General features: G+C 52.6%; 1 protein-coding gene across 4 annotated transcripts in view; it reads right to left on the bottom strand.

Annotated features, from left to right (window-relative positions):
• The window catches only part of FGD5 (FYVE, RhoGEF and PH domain containing 5), a 116613-nt gene that overhangs the window by 52391 nt on the left and 41898 nt on the right, over positions 1-22324 (bottom strand). For all 4 annotated transcript variants that reach the window (XM_027093682.1, XM_027093685.1, XM_027093684.1 and 1 more), the window contains exon 3: positions 14371-14503. In XM_027093682.1, the coding sequence (XP_026949483.1) occupies positions 14371-14503 (133 nt within the window). The remainder of the gene's footprint in view (positions 1-14370; positions 14504-22324) is intronic.

Below are 22324 nucleotides of genomic sequence, written 5' to 3'. Positions count from 1 at the left end.
GGCAGAGGAAAGCAAATGGACCGTGGAATCAAGCACACCTAAGTACCAATCCTGGCTCCAGCATCGTGTGATTGTGTCACGGCTGGCAAACCATGACCTCTGAGCCTCAGCTTTTTCACCTGAAATACATGGAGAATGACCAACCCGGTCTCACACACTGCTGTCTGGGATGATGCACTCTTAACTCAGGCTTTGCATTTGCTGTTCCCTCTGCCTGTGATGCTCTTGCCCAGATCTTCTTCTCATTCTTTTTTTTTTTTTTTTTTTGCGGCATGCGGGCCTCTCACTCTTGTGGCCTCTCCCGTTGCGGAGCACAGGCTCCGGACGTGCAGGCTCAGCGGCCATGGCTCATGGGCCCAGCCGCTCCGCGGCATGTGGGATCTTCCCGGACCGGGGCACGAACCCACGTCCCCTGCATCCACAGGCGGACTCTCAACCACTGCGCCAGCAGGGAAGCCCCTTCTTCTCATTCTTACTTTCTGACTTTTTCAGGTCTCTGCTCAAAAGTCACATCCTCAATGTGGCCATCCATGACCACCCAACCCAGAGAACTCCCAGAGTCAGTCTTACTCCGGGGTTCTCAGCCTTGGCACCACTGACATTTTGGGCCACACAGCTTTCGCTGCAAGGGCTGTCCCACGTGCTGCACGACTGTTAACAGCATCTATGGCCTCTACCCGCTGGATGACAGCTGTAGCCCCACTCCAAGTTGTGACAACTGAATGTGTCTCCAGACATTGCCAAATGTCCCCTGGGGGGCAAGAGCTCACCTTGGATGAGAACCTCTGCTCGAACCCTGTTTCTTGCTGTACTTTTCTTTATAGCAGTCACACTACCTAATGTTACCCTTGTACACGGGAGATGTTCAAGAAATGTGTGAATAAACGGATGGAATTGAGATACAGGGCCCAGCACATAGTAGGTGCTCAATAAACGAGTTCCCTTCCCTAGCTGGTGTGTCCCTAATAGCTTCTTGGCTAAGAGCACAGTGTTTTGGAGATTTCAGTCTCTCCAAGGCCACCCAAATTCAGCAAAACTTGGGCCTACGGTCAGTCTTCCTCCTGCCTCTCGCTGCCGCCTCTGTGGTGGGTGATGCTGTTACACCATCCACAGAGCAGGAGGGAAACTTGTGAGGCCTGCAGAGGCCTCCAGCCTCACCTGGCCTCTCGCCCTCCCACGGGTACCGCACCATGGCTCCCGGTCTGCCTTGTGCATCCACAGGGCTAGCGTGGGGCTCTGCAGGCAAGAGCAGCTCACTTCCCAAGCAGGGGTTCCTGCAGAGTACCACACGCAAAAAGACTTCGTAAAGAAAACCCTCACAACGGAAACGTATTCTGCCAGGACAGGCCTCAACAGTTAAGAAAACCCTGTGGTCAAGCTCCCGTAAAGAGAATTACTTTGTAGAGAAAGGACCGGGGTCAGGAGATTGGCCCTATAAGATGAAGACGAGAATCAAGATGACGTCCAATCTTCCAGGGGCCTGTGAGTCAAATCTCGTTTGTCATCCAGCTTGATGCTGAGACCTGTGCTCTGGGGTCGGAAGGCCTGGGTTCAAGTCCTGGGCTCCACCCCTTCCTACGCTTATGCCCTTGGACAAGTTATTTCTCTTCTGAGCTCCCTCTGTAAACATGGATGATGATGATAATAATAATAATACCTACCTAATAATATACGAGCTAGCATTTATTGAACACTTAGTTTGTGCTAAGTATGGCTCTAGGATTTTCACATGTATTATCTCACTGAATTTTCCCAACAACCTAGGAGGTAGATGCTATTATTATGATCTCCATTTTACAGATGAGGAAACTGAGCAACAAGTTAAGTCCTACCCTTTGCCCAGAGTCACTGCTAGTAAGTGGCAGAGCCAAGATTCAAAGCCAGGTCGTCAGCTCCAACCTTGAAGCACTTGGCAGTGTGCCTGGCACTGGGCAAGTGCTCAGTAAATCGTGTCTCTGCTCATTGGAGGAGGTGGGCTTTCAAGCTGGGAGACACCTACTGCTCTTCACCTTCACTGTGAAGGAGGCAGCAGGAGTCCAGCACTCCAGGGCGCCCAGGCTAGTCCTCCCGCCACAGCCCTTTCTGATTCCCAGCCCGCAGAGCAGCACCCACCATGGCACACAGCAATGGGAGCGGTGCCGGAAGCGAGGACGCCCGGATCCACACCCCAGCCAGGCCACGAGCACCTATCTGACTGAGTGCAAGCCCTCCTCTGACGCCTGTCTTCTCATCGGGAAGATGGGGTCAGCGTTCCCCCACTGCAAGGACCAGATGATGAGACGATGGATGGAGTGTCCCCGCCCCACCCCTCCGAACTTCTGGAGTTGTCCTCATTACCACTGTCACAATCTTGAAGCTGTCGGGAGGGACTTCTGTGCACGGGCCACTCTGCACGTCCCTCCCAGGCCCTCCAGCCAGACGGGCAGACTCTGGGCAGGATGCACAGGCTGTCCCGCTTTAGTGACTCTGCTGATGATGGATGTCTCTTCGCCAGCCAGAGAAGAAGGCCTGGCGGGCCATGTGCCTGGGGCTCTCCTCAGAAGCTGCTCCTGGGCGTTGCCCAGCCGGGCCATTTAATATAGATGTTTGTTTAACCAGGAAATGAACTCCGTGGTTGACGGCAGTGTCCAGGGACAGACTTCTGGGAACAGGGTTCCTCCCTGGCGTGTGGGGGCTGGGCCCGTGCTATCGCGTTTCTCAGGCTGGCGCTGTGAGGGTTACATCAGGTAGCCGCCCTTCTGTCCGAGGTCCAAGCCCAAGCGGCTTATCTCCCCTGTTCCCCTGGGCCGCCCAGCCGCACTTCCTCCCCAGGCCCCAGGCAAACCTGCCGGCTCAGTGCTGGCTATTCTGGGAGCAGCGCAGGGCGGGAGGAACAGTCCTCCCTTAGGGACCCCCCTGGCTGAACAGACCTCAGAAAGAGCTGGGAGTCCTGGTCCTCTGCCTGGGACTCAGTTTCTCCAGCTATAAGACGGGGGTTCCTAGGCCCCTTCTAGAACAGCGGTTCCCCAAGTCTGCTCTGAGGAGCCCCAGGGTTCTGCGTCCCCTTCCCAACTACGTTATCTGTGTGAGCCTGGATTTTCACTAAACTTGACCAAAACAGCATTTTCAACAGACGGAACCCGAGAAGAATCCAGGCGTCCCCTATGAAGCCGGAAGTTAACACTGTTCGCAAAAATGTGAAACCTGGTCACTCTTGTCGCTAAATATTTTGCAAAACAACTATTTTTCATAATAAGTGCTATCTATGTTAACATATAATGGTCTATTGTTGTTATTTTTAAATGAATTAAAAGATAGATGTTTTAAGTTTTTCTCAGCGTTACTTTCTCACGTGGTAACTATGGATAGATATAACTTATAGAAATAAAAACTCTTAGGGGTCTTCAATCATTTTTATGAGGTTAGAGGGGTCTCAGACCAAAAGGTTTTGAGAACCACTGTTTTAGAGGCTGTCACCCTGATTATGTAGGATTGTGGACGGAAAAGCTCTTCATTCTCAGTGAAGATCCGAAGAGGAGGCATCACTGCCACTGTATTATATTAACAATCACCGTTACGGTTATTGTGAGAAGTAGGGTAATGAGCCCCAGGCTGTATGGCCTGGCCCTCAGCATGGCCCTATGTATTCCCAGGGGTCACACCATCTCTCCACAGCATCCTGTCCTGCAGAAGAGGAAGAAACCACCTCCAAAGCTCCTGTTTTGTCACCTCTCTCCCTGCTTGCAGGCCTCCTGGGTTGATACCTGCTCTGCCTTTAAACAGCTGCCTCTTTCCTTTCACCCTCATCTCTGCCAGCTCCGGGCCAAGCCCCATGTCCTGACGTCTTGGTGCCTGGCTCAGTGCCCCCTCCCTAGTTCACACCTGTACCCCGGCCTGTGGTCACCTGGGTACTCCACCCTCCACTCCGTAACCCTCAGCCTCTCACCTCCTTGAGACTCCCTTCCCTCTCAGATGACTTTCACCTACTTGTATGTCTGCTCCACCCACCTGGGCCTTGTCCCCGCTCGGAAGTGCCTTGCTCTGAGGTGGTGGGGACCTAAGCTCCCGAGCTCCCCTCCACCCTCAGCTGAACTCCCCTCTTAGCTCACGAGAGCTGCAGCCTTGGACCTACTCCAATCCACACAAGGTTGTGGGAACTGCCTTCTGCTGTCACTTGCAGTCCCAAGTGGCTCCCCAGGACTTACAGAAAGAACTTGTCGTCCAGCTTGATGCTGAGACCTGCGCTCTGGGGTCAGAAAACCTGGGTTCAAGTCTTAGGCTTCAGCGCTTCCTAAACCTATGCCCTTGGACAAGTTACTTCTCTTCTCTGGGCCCCATCGGTAAAAGAGGGATAATAACAATACGTACTTAATAATATAACAGCTAGTGTTTCTTGACCACTTAGTATGTGCTAAATATGGCTCTGAGCTTTTTACATGAATTACCTCACTGAATCTTCCCAAAAAGCTACGAGGAACTATTATTATTACCTCCATTTCACAGATGGGGAAACTGAGGCACAAATAAGTCCTACCCTGCACCTGTGACTCCACCTAAAGACCCTTTCCAGGCACATACCTGCATTCCTCGGGGCCTTTTGGCTCACACAGATGCCTGTGTCCAGAACTTCCCTGTGATCGAATAAGTGTCTCTAGGTTACACGCTTCACCCCAGTGAGGCAGAGCGCCAAGGCAGGCCCCCGATGCTCCACGTCTGCCAGCCGCACATCCCGTGGGCGGGGCGGAGGGGCACATCCGCAAAGAGGGAAGGGGCTGCCGTCCAGGGCTGCTTCAAGCCCTGGGGAAATACTCCTGATGAGCCCTTGCTACCTTGAGGGTCCCAGCGAGGGGCCTTCCTGGGGTCTCCCGAGGCCACAGCTGGAGCAGGGAACGTGCTCAGAGAGCCACACTCACGGGGTGGCAGGGACCCCAGGAGAACGCTTGTCTCCAAGGCCCCTCGGGGCACCACCTGCACTGACAGTGGCCACCTCCCCCTTGGAATGCAGACCGGGGCTCCCAGCACAGCCTTCAGCGGCCACTCGAAAATTCAGACAGGCGCTCAGGGAGAGACGGCTCATCTTTCATCCCAGCTGTTGCCTCTGTTCCTACAGGTGGCAGAGGAGGGATGAGGAGGGCAAAGGAGAGGCAACACCTGCAGGACAAGGGGGGAAGAAGGAGGGACCAAACACAGCCCCTCCTCCCCTCCTCCCCCAGGACCAAGTGGTAGGCTTCGCTTCCTGCTGACATCCAGCCTTATTCTAGTTCCTGAGCACAGGCTGGTGTGAATCTGGGTTTGGCCCAGATACTCTAGAAAACTTTCAGTTGCAAAGAATCTTTGGTTCCGGATGCAGTTTGTAATAGAGGACAGCACGCTATCTTGGAACACCCCGCATGAGGCATCAGGAGACCTGGCGCCTACTCCTGACTCTGCCGCCAACGTGCCAAACAGCCACGAGCGAGCAGCGGCCTCTCCAGGAGCTGCAGTCTTCCCTCCCGTGAGACGAAGGGATCTCGCGCATCACAGACTCCACACCCAATTCCCTCTGCCCCCGGCCCCTGGCAACCACCATGCTACTCTCTGCTTCTATGACTCTGACTGTCTTAGATCTCTCCTGTAAGTGGCATCAGGCAGTATTTGGCTTTCTGTGACTCCCTTGCTTCACTGAGCACCATGTCCTCCAGGTCTGTCCATGTTGTACCACGTGACAGGATTTCCTTCCTTTTAAAGGCTGAATAACATTCCATTGTATGTGGAGACCACACTTTGTTTATCCATCCATCCCTCGATGGACATTGAGAGGGTAGATTTCATGTTAAGTGTTCTTACCACAATAAAAAAATAAAATGAAGTGACCTCTAAATGCCTCTGTCAGCTCTCTCAGCTTATAGGTGCCTGAGTGTGGTGGTAACTGTGACCAGGCCAGCTCTCACTGAACAGGCCAGCACACGGCTCGTACGAGACACAGGCTTCCTGTCCTCAGCATCTCACTTCAGTTCGGGAAAGGACCAGCCACAAGTCAAGAAGCCAGTCGGTGACGCGGCTGCATGCCTTCGTGCTGCCTGCTTTGGCCTCCCATGTACCCTCTCTCTCCTTTCTACTTAGCCGCATCCTACTCTCCTTCACAGAGCACTTATGCCTCACCTCCTCCTGGAAACCTCCCTGACTGTCCTGACTTTTAAGACTTGGGATAGTCACACTGCTCAGGGTTTAGGTCACAAAGCTGAGGCCGCCATGGCTGCCCCATAATTGTTCCATCTCACGAGCAGCCTTTGTCTTGTAAAAAACTGTCAGACGTAACCCTCATAAAAGTGTATAAAATGTAAAGTTTAGAGATTATCACATAAGGAGCTTTCTCAGTCTCCAGCCTGACAGTAAGTCCCCACGGTCAGGCACCCCAGAGAGCTGGGGGCACTGTGGGTGCTCCATACAGACTGGACGGCTGACATACAGACCAGAGTTCAAACCTGAGTGAGCATATGAGCCACCGCGGGGGGATCCTGTAAACATGCAGATCCTGATTGGACAAATGTAGGGGGGCCTGGGGTGCTGCTGGTCCACATGTCCAACTCTCAGCAGCAGGGCTGTAGACCAGGCACAGAGAGCGACTATCACGAAGCTGGGAAGGAGAAAGTGAGGGCGAGTGTGACCCTGTGGCCCGAATTCTAAACTGGTCAAAGGGGCACGTTTGAGGGCTTCCCTGGTGGAGCAGTGGTTGAGAATCTGCCTGCCAATGCAGGGACACGGGTTTGAGCCCTGGTCCGGAAAGATCCCACATGCCGCGGAGCAACTAGGCCCGTGCGCCACAATTACTGAAGCCTGCGCATCTGGAGCCTATGCTCTGCAACAAGAGAGGCCGCGATAGTGGGAGGCCCGCGCACTGCGATGAAGAGTGGCCCCCGCTTGCCGCAACTAGAGAAAGCCGTCGCACAGAAATGAAGACCCAACACAGCCAAAAATTAATTAATTAATTAATTTTTAAAAATAAGGGGGGGCACATCTGAGACTTGGCAGAGAGGAAAACCAGCCACAGAATAAGCTCTCACGGGACCAGGGTATCCCAACGGCCCCCATCCCCAGCTTCTTGGCTCCTGACAGCCTCAAGCCCTCCAGGGCCCTGAACAAGGGGTGTGAGACAGGCGGGTACCCAGGATGCCTCCCGGACCTCTGAGCTCCTGTTTTCTCCCTTCCCCTTTGGGTTCTGAGAGTCTGCACCCTCGTCCTCCTCCGCTCAACACTGCCTGAAAATGTCTCTGCGTTATTCTGCTGAACTGCTGTGCCCTCTGCGTGGCTGCTGTGGGGCTGGTGACAGGCAGGCTTGGTTCCCCACTCCGTCCCTCGCTGTGCACTGTAAATTGTACAGGACCAAACGAGTGTTTTTGTTTATTAAACTGTCGTTCATTGAAGTTTGTTTTCCTTACTTAAACGCAGGAACTGAGTCTAAATGCATTCACTTACTTATTCGTTTTTTGGAGGATATTTACTCAGTACTATTTTATGCGCCAGGCAGCAGGGACGTAACTGTGAATAGGACAATCACGGTCTCTGCCTTCCTGGAGCTACTCTGAAAGGGGAAGGCAAACAATATGCAAGTAAGCAGAAAAATAAAGAACATAATCACAGCTTGGGATAAGCATGAGGAAGGAAATAACAGGAATGAGCAGGGTGAGCAGGGGAGGCCTCTTTGAGGAGGTGACATCTCATCTGAGACCTGCAGCCAGCAGTGCAAAGGGCAGGAAGAGCATCTAGAGTGGAAGCAAGTGCAAGTGCAAAGGCCCTGGGGTGGGTTTACAGAACAGACTGACTCGTTCTGTAGCCTTCGAGGCTGAATTTCATTTGATCCATAATAAGACATGGCAACAGAAGATGAAATGCCAGGGACTTAAAATCTTTCAAATCTGGTGCCAACTGCCAGAATAGCAAATTCAAGTGGAGAAGCAGGCGGGCAGGTGGTGGGGGGCATGGGAAAATGGCAAGTTCAGCTTGGGATGTGTTGAGTTTGAGGTGTCTGCAGGGCTTCCAAGAAGGGCCCCAAAAAGCAGTTCGTAGATGGAGTGCAGGGTCGCAGGGAGGGGTGGGGCAGAAGGTCGGCTCTGGGAACACACCTGAGAAGGGCTGGCTGCTGGCCCAGAAGGGGCTGCCTAAGCAGAGGACACAGGAGGACAGCGGGGCTGGAGGAACCCAGGCCCTGGGATGTCAACGCCTCACATGGAGGCGTGGCCAGAGAGGATGGTCAGGGGAGTAGGGAGAGAACAAGGAGAGAACGGAGCCAGAGAAACCGAGGCAGCTCCCCGGGAAGGGAGACCACCAGAGCGGGGGCTTGGGATCTGAGGTGGACAGTGTGCAGGGCGAATGACTGCAGCAAGGGGGGCAGGACAGCAGGGAGGAACATGTCTGTGGGCGGAGCCAAGTCCTGCAGAACCCGTCCAGCCCACCCCCTTCTCCTCTGCTCCCCCAGCGCTGACCTCGGCTGTATAGGCTCATTCCCACCACCCGCCCCACCTCTGCGCTGCTGCTCCTGGCCCGGAATGCTCTGTCCCTAGACCTTCTCGTTTCCTCCTCCCTCACAACGTTCAGCTCCCTGCTCGAAGGGTGCCTCCTTATCACAAAGGCCTTCTCTGGGAAACTGGAACCCACCTGCATCTCTGGAGGGAAAGTCAAATGGGGCAGCTGTAAAATAGTATGGCAGTTCCACCCCCAAATTAAAAATAGATTGACTATGTGATCTAGCAATTCTACTACCGGGTACATAGACAAAAGAATTGAAAGCAATGTCTTAAAGAGATACCTGTACACCCATGTTCACAGCAGCCTGATTCATAACAGTGGAAAAGTGGAGGCAACCCAAGCATCCATCGATGAATGAACTGACAAACAACACGTGATACGTACACATAATGGAATATTATTCAGCTTTAAAAAGGAAGGAAATCCTGACACCTGGAACAACATGGATGAACCTTGAGGACGTTCTGCTAAGTGAAATAAGCCAGACACAAAAAGACAAATACTGTATGATTCCACGCATGAGAGCAGTCAAAATCACAGAAGCAGAGAGCAGAGCGGTGGGTGCCAGGAGGACTGTGGTGGGGAGTTGCTGTCTAAGGGATACTGAGCTTCAGTTTGGGAAGATGAAAAAGTTCTGGAGATGGGTGGTGAGGGGTTGTACAATAAGGTGAACGTTTTGTTTTTCTTTTTTTTTTTTTTGTTTTTCTTTTTTTTTTTTGCGGTATGTGGGCCTCTCACTGTTGTGGCCTCTCCCTTTTGTGGAGCACAGGCTCTGGATGCGCAGGCTCAACAGCCATGGCTCACGGGCCCAGCCGCTCCGCGGCATGTGGGATCTTCCCGGACCGGGGCACGAAACCGTGTCCCCTGCATCGGCAGGCGGACTCTCAACCACTGCGCCACCAGGGAAGCCCTGTTTTTCTTTTTTTTAATGTAAGTTTACTGTTCTCTCTCTCATTTTTTTCAATTTATTTATTTATTTATTTGGATCTGTTGGGTCTTCGTTGCTGCGCGCGGGCTTTCTCTAGTTGCGGCGAGCGGGGGCTACTCTCCTTTGTAGCGTGCGGGCTTCTCATTGTGGTGGCTTCTCTTGTTGCGGAGCACGGGCTCTAGGCGCAAGGGCTTCAGCAGTTGTGGCACGCGGGCTCAGTACTTGTGGGACATGGGCTTAGTTGCTCCATGGCATGTGAGATCTTCCTGGACCAGGGATCGAACCCACATCCCCTGCATCGGCAGGCAGATTCTTAACCACTGCGCTACCAGGGAAGTCCCAACGTGAATGTTCTTAAGGCCAATGAATGTTCTTAAGGCCACATACTTAAAAATGGTCAAGATGGGGCTTCCCTGGTGGCGCAGTGGTTGAGAGTCCGCCTGCCAATACAGGGGACACGGGTTCGTGCCCCGGTCCAGGAAGATCCCACATGCCGCGGAGCGGCTGGGCCCGTGAGCCATGGCTGCTGAGCCTGCGTGTCCAGAGCCTGGCTCCGCAACAGAAGAGGCCACAACAGTGAGAGGCCTGCGTATCGCCAAAAAAAAAAGGTCAAGATGGAAGATTTTATGTTATGTGTATTTTCACAAAATTTTTAAAAATGGAAAAAAAAAAAACCCCCAGCCTTCTCCAGCCTCCCTGTCTAAGTTTCCTCCCTCTCCTCACCCCCAGTGCTCTGTCCTCCGCCACCTTGGTCTGCTTTGTTTGTTCGTTGTTTATAGCACTTTCACCACCTAAACCCACCTTGGGAGTTTTCTGGATGATTGTTCATCCCCTTCTAGAATGTAGACTCTAGCAGAGTCTTGACTTGTGGCTGCTGTATCTTCAGCCCTTAGAAGGGTGCCTGGCACATAGTAGGTGCTCAGTAAGTACTCAGTAAATAAATAAAATTCTGTTGAAGAAGAGGAGGGACGGGTGAAACTGGGTGAGGACACAGAGAGAAGAGGTGCAGATGGGGGGGAGTTCACATCGACAGGAGAGTGTTTTCTGGGAAGGAGAACAGGCTGCAGGAGAGGAAGCTGCAGCAGGTTTGGAATGGCCTCCCCGGGGCCCAGAGGAGCGCGTGTCTGCAGTGGAGCCAACGCACAGCCGGAACAGGGGTTCAGGGTCTCCAGCATGGAGAAGGCACAGTGTGACATTTAACACAGGCTGGAGACTCGCCCAGTGGAAATGACCAGGGTTCAAGTGGATCCTCGTTTTTGGTTTGGTTTGGTTTTTGGCTGTGCCACACAGCTGGTGGAATCTCAGTTCCCTGACCAGGGACCGAACTTTCACCCTCGGCGGTGAAAGCACAGAGTCCTAACGAGCGGACCGCCAGGGAATTCCCCACGCAGATCCTTTAACCCAGGCAGATGGTCAGGCAAGGCCACAGGTGCAAGGCTAGGGTCACGAGGTCAGCAAGGAGGCCCGGGCCAGGCCGCCAGGACCTTGGGTGCAGCCAGGGTGGGCGGGGTGCGTCCTGAGTGGGCGGGGACCAGGGAGGGCGTGAAGGCAGGATGGGTCTGCTCCAGGGGACAGGGCTGGGCTCAGGGGTGGACCCGGCCAGGAAACAACGTCCATGGTGACAGCGGGAGCCCGGCCAGGGAGGAGGTAGCCAGGAGGGGCTGCCAACTCCTGGGCTGGTCTCAGGGGAGCTGGTATCTCGCCTGAAAAGTCGCCATCAGCCTGAAAACCGGGCGCATTGTCAGGGAGGGGCAACTTGCCAGCCCGCCTTTGAATGTCTCCTTTCATTGCTAGATCTATTTTTAGGTCCCTCTTGATTCTCCTTTTTTGCCCCCTCTTTCCTTCAACCCACACCCTTTGTACGTCTGCGAGTGGGAGAGAGAGAGGTCAGACAGGTGGGTGGACCAGCTGGGCCCAGCATCCTGTCCTGCTCCAAAATCCTCTCCCCTCCTGACTCGGTCACCCCAAAACATCTGGGAAGGGTGGGACTCAGCACTTTTAATTTATTGTTACATAAACCATATCACACTGTAAGAAGGGTGGGGCTCACCACTACACCCCCAAACACGCCTCCCAAGGCCCCGGGGAGGCAATTCTGTGATCACGCACACTTGGTCCAGGTCTGCCCCTTTGAGACGGTTGGAGATGGTAATCTGGGTCCCACTTCCCCCAGGACAAGATGGAGGCGAGGTCTGCCTTTTGAGAAACAGAATTTTCGGAGAGAATGGAAGGCAAAAGAATAAGAAGCAAATGTCCCTCCTCCCCACCCCTGCCCCACCAAACCGTCTGCAGCAGAAAGGAGCCAGGAAAGATTGCTCAGTCCGGAAAGCTCCCAGCGATCTGGGAGCCCTTCCACCCTGAGGGCTGCCAGGGAGTATCTGTAACAGACTGGGGCAGGGGATTTAGCAGCAGGTATGAAGACTGATTGAAACTGCAAGTGTTCTCGGATCCCCTCCTGGGATCCACCCTCTGCAAAAACGTGTATGTAAGGAGGGGTATGAACAGGTGCCCTGCAGTGCTGTCCACTGAGCAGAAAAAAGAAACATTGTAAATGTCCCTCAGCAGGGGGAGGGCAAAGTAAATGACAGCACATCCAGACACTGGAATACTATAGGGCAGGAAAATATTAAGTTAGAGCTCCCTGTACCGATGTGGGAAGATCTCTAAGATACTAGTGAATGAACCCGGCCGAGTTACCCCTCCACCCCCGTTTCTTATAGTTTGATGTGGTTTACGGAAAAAAAAAAAATCAGAACTCCACAAACAATACCATCCATTTTCCACGCATAATGATGATATATGTAGGTGAATACAGGGAAAAAGTTCTAGAAGGATACACACCAAACTGCATACCGGTTACGTCCATAAGGGCACAAGGACCAGGAATGAGTGTCCCAGGGCACGGAACCCTGCCCCGTGATGACTTCATACATGATGAGGACCATCTAGCACAGCACGCCTCGGGCAAAGAGAACCTGATTGCTAAAGGCCATTTTACCTCTGCTACGTCATGAAGGCCTCATAAGGAGGAAGAGAGCATGGTGGGGGGTCGGGGGTGGCAGTCAGTCTGCTCGGCAGCTGAAGAGGCTGGGCTCCCGAGACTGGACTGACCTGCCGTGAGGAGTCTGGACCCACACTTCTCCCTCTGTGCTCTCAGGATGACAGGACCGTCCTTCTCAGGATGGAAAGTGACCAGCCAGTGGTAACACAGCTGGAGGGGGAGATGCAGGTGGTCCCAGAGGAAGGTTTAACAGAGAAATCAGTGACTGGTCGGAAATCATCACGAGGTACAGAAAGTTGCACATGGGCCCCACTGCCCTCTCAGCCCTTCAACTCTTCTGGGCCTGGGATCCAGCCCCAGCTCCCAGCTTCAGAGAAAGGACCAAATCCCCGATGACAGCTACGTCTTTCTGCTCCCAGGCTCCATGACCCCAGGGATGCCCAGAAAAGCCAAAATCATCTCTAAATGGGCACCACTCACTGAAAGCTTGCCTCCCTTGTCACCCTCTCCCCACTCCAGGAGCCAATAGCTTCTTCTTGGGTGAGGGGAGGAAGTGGAGAGATAAGAGGAGGCTACCGGGACTGCAGTGGAAAAACAAACAAACAAGACTGGGTTTGGAGTCAGACCCGTTTTCAAGTCCAACCCCTTCAACCACTAGCAGTGTGGCCTTGGGCAAGTTACTTAACCTCTCTGAACCTCTGTGTCCTCGACTGCAAAACAAGACAACGGTACCGGCTTCAAAGTGTTTGTAAGGAGTGAAAGAGCAGACGAGGAAGCTGGGAGTGCCCAGCAGACAGCTCGCCATCTAGAGAGGGAAGGGGAAGCGGGTGCAGACGAGCCGGTGGGAAAGCCCCCTTCACCGCTCCCACAGCACTGTGTATATGGGCAGACAGGAGAGTGAATTTTTAAAAGAAATCGAGTGTACGAAACGAAATCAAAGACACGCCCATTTATAAAATGCTTGGTAGGGGCCAGGCACCTGTACCAAGTGCTCCCACAGGAAGAGTCTGTAATCAGAGGGGCCCACCTCACCTAAGCTGGGAGGGGAAGATGCCCAGAGTGGGAGACAGCCAGGAACAGGGGCCCAAGGGCACTTCCTCTGCCACCCCGGCCCCTCCCTGGCAGATGGCAGACGGGAGCGGGCCCGCGAGATGGGGGAGGGGGAGAACTTCAGGCTGGCCTCAACCTTCCGTGCAGCTGGGGTGTCCTCCTGGTCTGAATTCCTGGCCCCCAGCACCTTGTGTTGTCTCCTGGGTGACACTAGTAACAGCCATGTGGCACTGGGCAAGTTCTTCCGCTCTGACAGTTTCTGCAAACGGGAAACACGGGAGACAGCCCGTGCCTCCTGGAAGGGGTAGGGAAGGACGAGATCGGCCGAGCAGAGGTAACCACGTCACACCCAATGCCCGACACCCAGTGCGAAGGTCTGGGCCTCCACTGTGACTTGGGCCGCAACTCGCCATCTGCCTCCAGAGAAGTAACAGCCCTTCTCTGAGCCCCGCCCCCTCAGCATCACTGCAGGGAACGGGGACACCAGCTCTCATTCTGAAGTTTTCACTTCACGAAACTTGCTCATAACCCTTTTAACTCATCTTACCCTCACAATTCCCACTTCACAGACGAGGTAACTGAGGCTGCCCAGGGGACCAAGGTCATTGGAATCCAGCCCTGTTTGGATTCAAATCAGGCGGCTCTATTCCGCTTCATCCCCAGGCTTCCTGGGACCCAGGAGGATGTCAGCAGTCACCCCCGCAGCATCAGCGCCCCCGTGTCTGCCACGTGCCTTCAGGCCGCAGCCCCAGCCGCCCTGTGACTCAGCCTCTGCATCCACCTTGGCGTCAGCTGTTTGAAAACAGCTCCCTCCGCACGGAGAAGGGAAGGAGTGGACCCTCTCTCCACTTTCACATCTCTGACGCCCACCTCCCACCGGCCCCCGGCCTGGGGTGGGGAGCCCTACCTTGTGGGTGAGGCTGGGGTCTCTTGGAGCACTGTCCTCCTCCTCCGAGCTTCCCCGCTCTTCATCCGACGTGAGGTCCTCCTTGGGGGCCACTGCCGAGATGGGACAGACCTTATAGGGCTCTGTGTAGGCGCTGGGGTCAGAGCAGAGGAGAGAGAGGGTTAGAGCTCCCTGTCCAACAAAGGGAAAGCGAACAGGCCAGGGGCCCTACTAATGTCATGAGCCGTTAATGAGTGCTCTGTGCTTCCATGAGGACCCAGAAGTGAATAAGAACCTCCTTCCTGCCCTCACTCCAGCCAGTCTGTTCTCCTACTAGTTCCTTGAACATTCCAAGCTCTTTGCTGCCTCAGTACCTTTACACATGCTGTTCAAGACAGACTTGTCTCCCTTAGACACGAGGTAGGCTGTGATGCTGAAGGAAGGTACAAATAATTACTATGAGGGCAAGAGATGTTCATTCTGATCAGTCTGGCAGTCTGGACTGGCCTGGTTGGGCGGCAGGGTCAGTCCTCAAGGTGGCCGTGTCCTCTGGGCCTGAAGAAGGGATGCAATGATGTGGCAGACAGAGTCCGGGATGTGCATTCGAGCCCCTCGCCCGAGCCCTGCTGCCAGCCAGATCATGGACAAGACACAGCTCAGGGTATCCGTTTCCACCTAGGCTACGCTGGAGTAATGATTCCTATTCTCATTTTCTTGGCAGATGCTGTGAGGATCAGTATGTAGAAAGCTTATTCAGGTGTGATAATCTCATATCTACATAACTATGACTATTGTGTAGCCAATGTCATTAACTGATTAAATAATACATTCATTCAGTAAGTATTCATTGATTGCCCGCTTTATGCCCGGCACACAGCTAGGCAGTGGGTAAAACACCGGTGAATAAAGCAGATATGGTCCCTGTCCTCAAAAAGGGAAAAGCTAATATATGATCATACACTGTGACACGTGAAGGAGAAGGATGTGCTCTCATAGAGAGTAACAGGAGGGGGGCTGTTGAGATAGGTCAGGAAAGGCACCTCTGAGGCTGAGACCAGAAGGAGGAGAAGGAGCCTTGCGATAGGAGGGGAAGTGTTCCAGGCAGGAAGCAGCACGTGTAAAGGCACCGAGGCAGCAAAGAGCCTGGCATGGGACATAAGCCGACCTAGAGCACAGGAACCCTCCTTTCTCTGCCTTCTAAACCTTCCTCACAGAGGATGCTCTGGCCCCATCACAACAGCCTCCTTGCTCTGCTCCTTGCTCCCAGCCTCCCTCTCCACACAGCACAGTGATTGTTCTGCAACAGAAATTGGGCCACATCCCCTTCTTACTCAAGAACTTCAATGGCTCCCTCCTGCCTTTGGCAATGTGGTCCCAGACAACTTCTCACAAAACTTCTCTTCATGCTAAAAATCCAGGCATCTTATCTTATTAAATTCTTATCAAATACTGATTCCTGCCCTCTGGGAATGATGGATGGATGGATGGATGGATGGATGGATGGATGGACAGACGGAGGAGGGGCGGCAGGGAGGGAGCCTCCATCCTCTGGAGTGGCCCTGCCAACTCTAGCCCAGGCCTTTGGCGGGCAGGTGCAGGGCCCTTGCCTCAGGTCTGGTCCAGGCAGGGGGAAGCATGGCCGGGGTGGGTACATCAGGAGAGGAGAAACTGAGTCTTGGGCTGCAGTGCAAGTAGAGGCCCTTCTTGGAGCTCCTTCCTGACTATGATAGGAGCCAGACCATGGACACCTCTCTCCAGAACACCTGGAGCCCAGGAAACAAGGGTCCGCCTGGAGCAGGACGGGCGTCCCCTGGTCCACACACTGGCGAAGAGGCTAGAAAGATCAGCAGCCTGTTCCTGCCTGGGCTCTTGCTGCATGTGTGTGTGTGTGAGTGTGTGTGTGTGTGTGTGTGTGTGTGAGTGTGTGTGTGTGAGTACGAGTGTGTGAGAGTGTGAGTGTGTGTGTGACAGTGCGAGTGTGTGTGTGTGAGAGTGGTGAGGGCTTGGAGCTGTGCACTTGTCTGCAGAGGCACAGCCCTGATCCAAGCTGCGCCACAACCCGCTCTGCCATCCAACTGCACACCCTTCTGGCCACTCCTCTTTCTTCCTCTTTTTCAAGATTTACTTTGTTCTTTTCTTTCAAACTACGAGAGCAAACAAGTACTCTGCAACAAGCCATATACCATGGAGGTGTACAAAGGCATGCGAGAGCCTCCCCTCCTGCTGGGGCCACCAGTTCCCTCCTCTAAGGAGCTGTCCCCTGGCCCAGAGGTCAGGAACGCTGCAGCTGCTGAGGGAGCTCAGAACCATGCTCAAGAAAGTGATGGCGTGGACAGTCTCACTGAGCTACAGCTCCCCTCCCTCCAGAGCTGTGCATGTCCTCAGACAGGGAGCCGAGCCCTGCTCTCCCTCCATGAGGAATGGCCACATTAGGCCCCAGCAGGAGCCCATTAGGCATGTGAAGGATGGCCAGGAATGGTGAGGCAGGGAGCAGTTAACTGTGCCCCAGGACCATTCCTCCTCCTTATCAAGGAAAAGCCCCGGGACCATTCCTCCTCCTTATCAAGGAAAAGCAGGTATACGGCAGGCCTTTCCTAGAACGTGCTGTGAAGGCGGAAAGGATTCCCAGCCAAGCCTCCCGCCGGGTAAAGGGTGTCTCCATCCTCCCAGGCAGCAAGCTGGAAACCCGAGCATCTTCGCACAGCCAGCCACTGCTTGAATATTAAACCGCTCCCAAATTCACCTTCAAATCTTCCCCGACTCTGCTGGCATCTCTATGACAGCCTTGTGGTCCAAGCCATCTCTTGCCTGGATGTCTGTAACACTTGCTTCCTATTGGCTCCCATTCCCCCCGACTGCCCTCCGATCTGCTCACCCAGCGGCCAGAGGGACCCTCTCAAATCCAATCTGATCTTGTCACCGTCTTGCTCAAATTGCTCAGGGATATTCCAGTGCTGTTGGGATTTGGCCCCAACAGCCCAGCCTGCCAGGCAAGGCTCCACTCAACCTGGGGCTGGGGAAGTGGGCATCCTTGGGCCCTGATGCTGCCATGAAGTCTGCCCAGCATCAGACTCCACCAGGCATCCAGGGGCTCTGCCTCAAACCAGGCAAGGGCTGGATTCCTCGGAGCAGAGCCATGGGTGACACTGGGGAGAGAGCTCATGGACACCAAACCTCCGGAGAGGCGGAGAGGCTGGCTCAAGGTCACGGGGCAAATCTGGACCAACACCCATCGCTTCGGAAGATGCCCCTGCCTATGCCTGATCCCACTTTAGAGACATGAAAACAGAGGCCCAGTCAGGTTCCCTCGGTGCACTGACGTGCAGGGTTGGGTCTCAGGTTGCAAGGGCAAAAGGAGCTTTGCTTTTGTTGTCTATGCTCTTCTTTTATTTCCCTTCTGAGAAGCAGCAGAGTGCAGCGGTTAGAGCTCACTCTTGGGTGGGACTGCCTGGGTTCAAACCCTGGCTCGGCCACTTAATGGCCACGTTTAACCTCCCTAAGCCTCAGCAGTGCCCAATTCACTGAGCTGCTGGGAGGATTCAATGAATTAAATAATGCAAGACACTCAGAACAGTTCCCCACACTTAATAACTCAATAAATGTGAGCTCTCCTCCTTACCAACTTGGCCTGGCTGTGCACGGCTGTTCCATTATTGACCGACTGTCGTCTAATGTCAGCTCGTTTTTAACATCTGAACTATTCTGACCTCATCCTGAGTGATAATACCCATGAAGTCACAGTACGTATTCTTCTAACCCTTTAAGATAAACCATACAATAATTAACCTATAACACGTTTGACTAAAATGATCTTGCCCTCCACTGAAGATGCACAGACCTTAGAGACAAACGTGGTTACTGCTGACCCTCAATCCAACCTTAGCTTCTGGCTAGAAATGTGGCTCAGGCTCTTTTTATTCTCCTTCTTCCTCTCACTTGTTTTCTAGAAAGATCTAAAAGGGAAGTCAGGAGACAAGGGTTTGGGTTCTCTGATGATATTCTGGCTCATTTATTTCACTGTCCTATTGAGGGATTGTGAGCACAGCAGACGGGGACAAACTGCCATTAAAAACATGCTTTCAGGGCTTCCCTGGTGGCGCCGTGGTTGGGAGTCCGCCTGCCGACGCAGGGGACACGGGTTCGTGCCCCGGTCTGGGAAGATCCCACATGCCGCGGAGCGGCTGGGCCCGTGAACCATGGCCGCTGAGCCTGCGCGTCCAGAGCCTGTGCTCCGCAACGGGAGAGGCCACAACAGTGAGAGGCCCACGTACCGCAAAACAAACAAACAAACAAAAAACATGCTTTCACAACATAAAAGAGCAAGTATAATCCGAGGCCTTAACAGATTCAGTGGAAGCTGTAGTGACAGACCTTATATTGGACCAAAGTCATTTGTTAAATAAGCAAGTCAAGACAGAACTGCCTCTATAGACCCCTGATGATACTTGCTACCAGGCTCATCTTCAAATACAGGGGAAGATAAACACCTCCAAATGTTTTCTTAATAACTTCTGCCCAAATGCTCTGCCAGGCCCTGGAGAACTCGTGTCCTGAGTAACCACTTCCTCCCTCGGAGGACGGACTGGGAACCCTCACATAGCCCATCCATTGCCCTAGTCTGTCAACATAAACCTGTGAGGTGGGTCCTCTACACAGTATGCCCTAAGGAAGGCTGCAAGGTCTGTATTTTCATCTATCTGGTTCCTATCTGCTTGCTTTTTGGTCATCCAGACTCTGTACTGTAGGTACTGGTAATACAGTGGTGAACAAACACATTGTCTGTTCTATGGCCTCTCCAGTCCAAATGCCCATTATAATCATAACTAGGTGAGGTGTTGTCTCTAGACACCTTTTTTTTTTCTTTTTTAACATCTTTATTGGAGTATAATTGCTTTACAATGGTGTGTTAGTTTCTGCTCTACAACAAAGTGAATCAGCTATATGTATACATATATCCCCATATCCCCTCCCTCTTAGGTCTCCCTCCCACCCTCCCTATGGTTACAAAGCACCGAGCTGATCTCCCTGTGCTATGCGGCTGCTTCCCACTAGTTATCTATTTTACATTTGGTAGTGTATATATGTCCATGCTACTCTCTCACTTCATCCCAGCTTACCTTCCCCCCTCCCCGTGTCCTCAAGTCCATTCTCTACGTCTGTGTGTCTAGACACCTTCTTTGAATATACCAGTAGATTACATATGAGAAAGCCCTCTGATCCAAAACCTACCCGTCTACTCACTCACCCATCTATACACTTTTCCATCCACTCGCCCATTTAGCCACTCCTCCCTACCGCCCTCCTCTCCATCCACTCCTCTACCCATTCATCTATCCAATTACCCATCTACTTAGCCATCCATTGCTGCATCCATTCATTCACACACCTATCTGGCCAGCCTTCTATCCACCCACTCAGCTATCCAGCTACGCAATCATCCTTCCTCCCATCCATCCACTCCCTCACTCATTCAACAAACACAAATTAGCACCTACTTCAAAGTGCAAACACATGGAGGCCTCAAAGATGATTAAAGCACTCTCCTGGCCTCACAGAAAGCACAGTGCAAAGTATTAGTTAAGAGGATGAGCTCAGAAGTCAGAACACTTGGTTTGAATCCCAGCTCTACCACTTTAAGCAAGTTACTTCAACTTTCCATGGCTCAGTTGTTTTTTTTTTTTAATCTGTAAATCAAGGGTAATGACACATGCTGGGAAAACAGACAAAATGCCACGTGGTCAGCACTGTAGGTTTAGAGACCAAGTGGTATAAAACTTTGGCATCAGATCAAGGAGAGTCACTGGGTGACCTTAGGCAAGCCACCCACCATCTCTGTTTCTTATCTGTCAAGTGGGGATGACTGTATAGGTTCATTGTGGGCTTTAATAAGAACATGATAGTAAAAGTAGCCATTGCCTAGAACACAGTAGGTCCTTTTTGGCCAGCCTGCAGAGGGGCCAAGTTCTAAACCCCCAGACTAGTCTTCACAGAGCTGGTCTCCCTCCCTCCGGGTTGACTTGTGCTTTAAAGGGAACATAAATTACAGCTGCCCAGAGCTCGTGACCTTAAACGACCCTCCAAATGAGCACAGTCCTTTCCAGCAGCCTAGAGTCATAAAAGGACATGTGTCCCCACATGCGGGGAAGAGAACTTTGTAACCTGGTCCAGGGCTGTCCGGCTCTGCCCATTAAATGCCGTCCCATGTGACACTCACTGGGAGCCATAACCCTGAGCACAGCCAAAATGGCCTCATAACTCATAAAAAGGGAACGCTTTCCTCACTGGGAGCCCTTCAGTGGGTGCTCTGGCCCCTCGCTCCACCCTTGCCGGTGCAGTGACATATGCATGGAGGAGGCCAGATTGCAGATGTAACGTCCTCTGGCTCCTCTGAGATAGGCTGGGGCCTTCCCGGAGCTCGCCAGCTCGGCGGGAGGGGCAGGGGGGCCTCGGGGCTGTGATCTCTGGGAGCTGGAAAGTTTGAGATGGAGGAGACAGGAGGACGGACTTGGTCAATATGACTATCCTAATTAATTAGCAGGGCAGCTGGAAGAGCATGGAAGTGGATGGAGGAGAGGGCTGGGCGCGAAATCAGGGATTTCCAAATCCTCAGACATTTCATCTTGTCCTGTGTCTCCTCCCCCATCCCTCAGCACCTGCAGAGGTCACTCAAACGTCCCTCCAGACCTTCCCCAGGTTGCATCTTCTGCCCTGATATTTCCTCGTCACTCAAAACTGACCCCTCACAGATCCCCCTCCTTCAAAGGCACATGAGATTTTCTTGGATACCACCCGCACTGTAACTGGGAACTTTCAATCTCAGACAGTGGAAACTGCCCAAGAAGATGGGGGTCAGAGACGGGGGAGTCCTGCATTCACTGCTAACCCACTGCATGGTCCTCCTGGTGGGCCTCCACACCTGTAAAGTGGAGATGGAGAACAAGACACCCACAGACGTGAAACTGCGCGTTGAGACCGGACCACATGCATCCGATGGCCTGGGGGCCAGGCTCTGAGAGCAGCTGCTGCCTGGAGCCTTCTCCTCTCTGTTTCATTCCTTCTTGGAGAGAATGCATCTTACACCCAGGGTCAGCCAAGGGATAGTGCTTGTAATGCTTCCCAGAAACATGACTGAAGGAGAGGCTTTTTAAAAAATTCAATTTCCATTTTTCACTAAGTAAAAACAGAAGTGCATCCCTGCTCTCTGTCCTGTCACATCCACACCCCTCTGCTTAAAGCACAGCCTCAATGGTTTTTTACAGGGATTTGTTTTTTTGTTATAATAGCTTTACTGATATACAATTCATATACCATAAAATTTACCCTTTCAAAGAGTACAATCCAGAGCTTTTTAGTATAGTCACAGAGCTGTGCAACCATCACCACTATCCAATTTAGAACATTTTCGTCACCCCCAAATGAAACCATGTACCATTTAGCCATCAATCACATTCCTCCCTCTCCCCAATCCCTGGCAACCACTAAATTACTTTCTATCTCTATGGATTTGCCTATTCTAGACATTTCATATTAATGGAATCATACACCATTTGTCCTTTTGTGTCTGGCTTCTTTCACTCAGTACAATGTTTGCAAGGTCCATTCGTGTTCTAGCATGTATCAGTACTTCATTCCATTTAATGGCCAAATAATATTGCACTGCATGGCCGTGCCACATTTTGTTTATCCGTCCGTCTCCTGACGGACAGTTGGACTGTTTCCACTTTTTGGCTTGTATGAACAGTGCTCCTAGGGGTATTCATGTAGAAGTGTTTGGGGGGACATACATCTTCATTTCTCTTGGTATACCCAGGCGTGGAATGGCTGCGCCATGTGGTAACTCTACGTTTAACATTTTGAAGAACTGCCAGACCATTTTCAGCCGCACCATTTTGCATTCCCACTGGCAGCGTTGAGGGTTCTGATTTCTCCATATCCTCATCAACACTTGCTATTGTCTGTCTTTGTTATTTTAGCC

Source organism: Aethalodelphis obliquidens, unplaced genomic scaffold (assembly GCF_003676395.1).
Source record: "Aethalodelphis obliquidens isolate GAN/ISIS:26980383/991018 unplaced genomic scaffold, ASM367639v1 scaffold86, whole genome shotgun sequence".
Taxonomy (NCBI): Eukaryota; Metazoa; Chordata; class Mammalia; order Artiodactyla; family Delphinidae; genus Aethalodelphis; species Aethalodelphis obliquidens.
The sequence above is the reverse complement of the archived record's forward strand: the minus strand, read 5'-3'. Positions and strand labels throughout refer to the sequence as shown.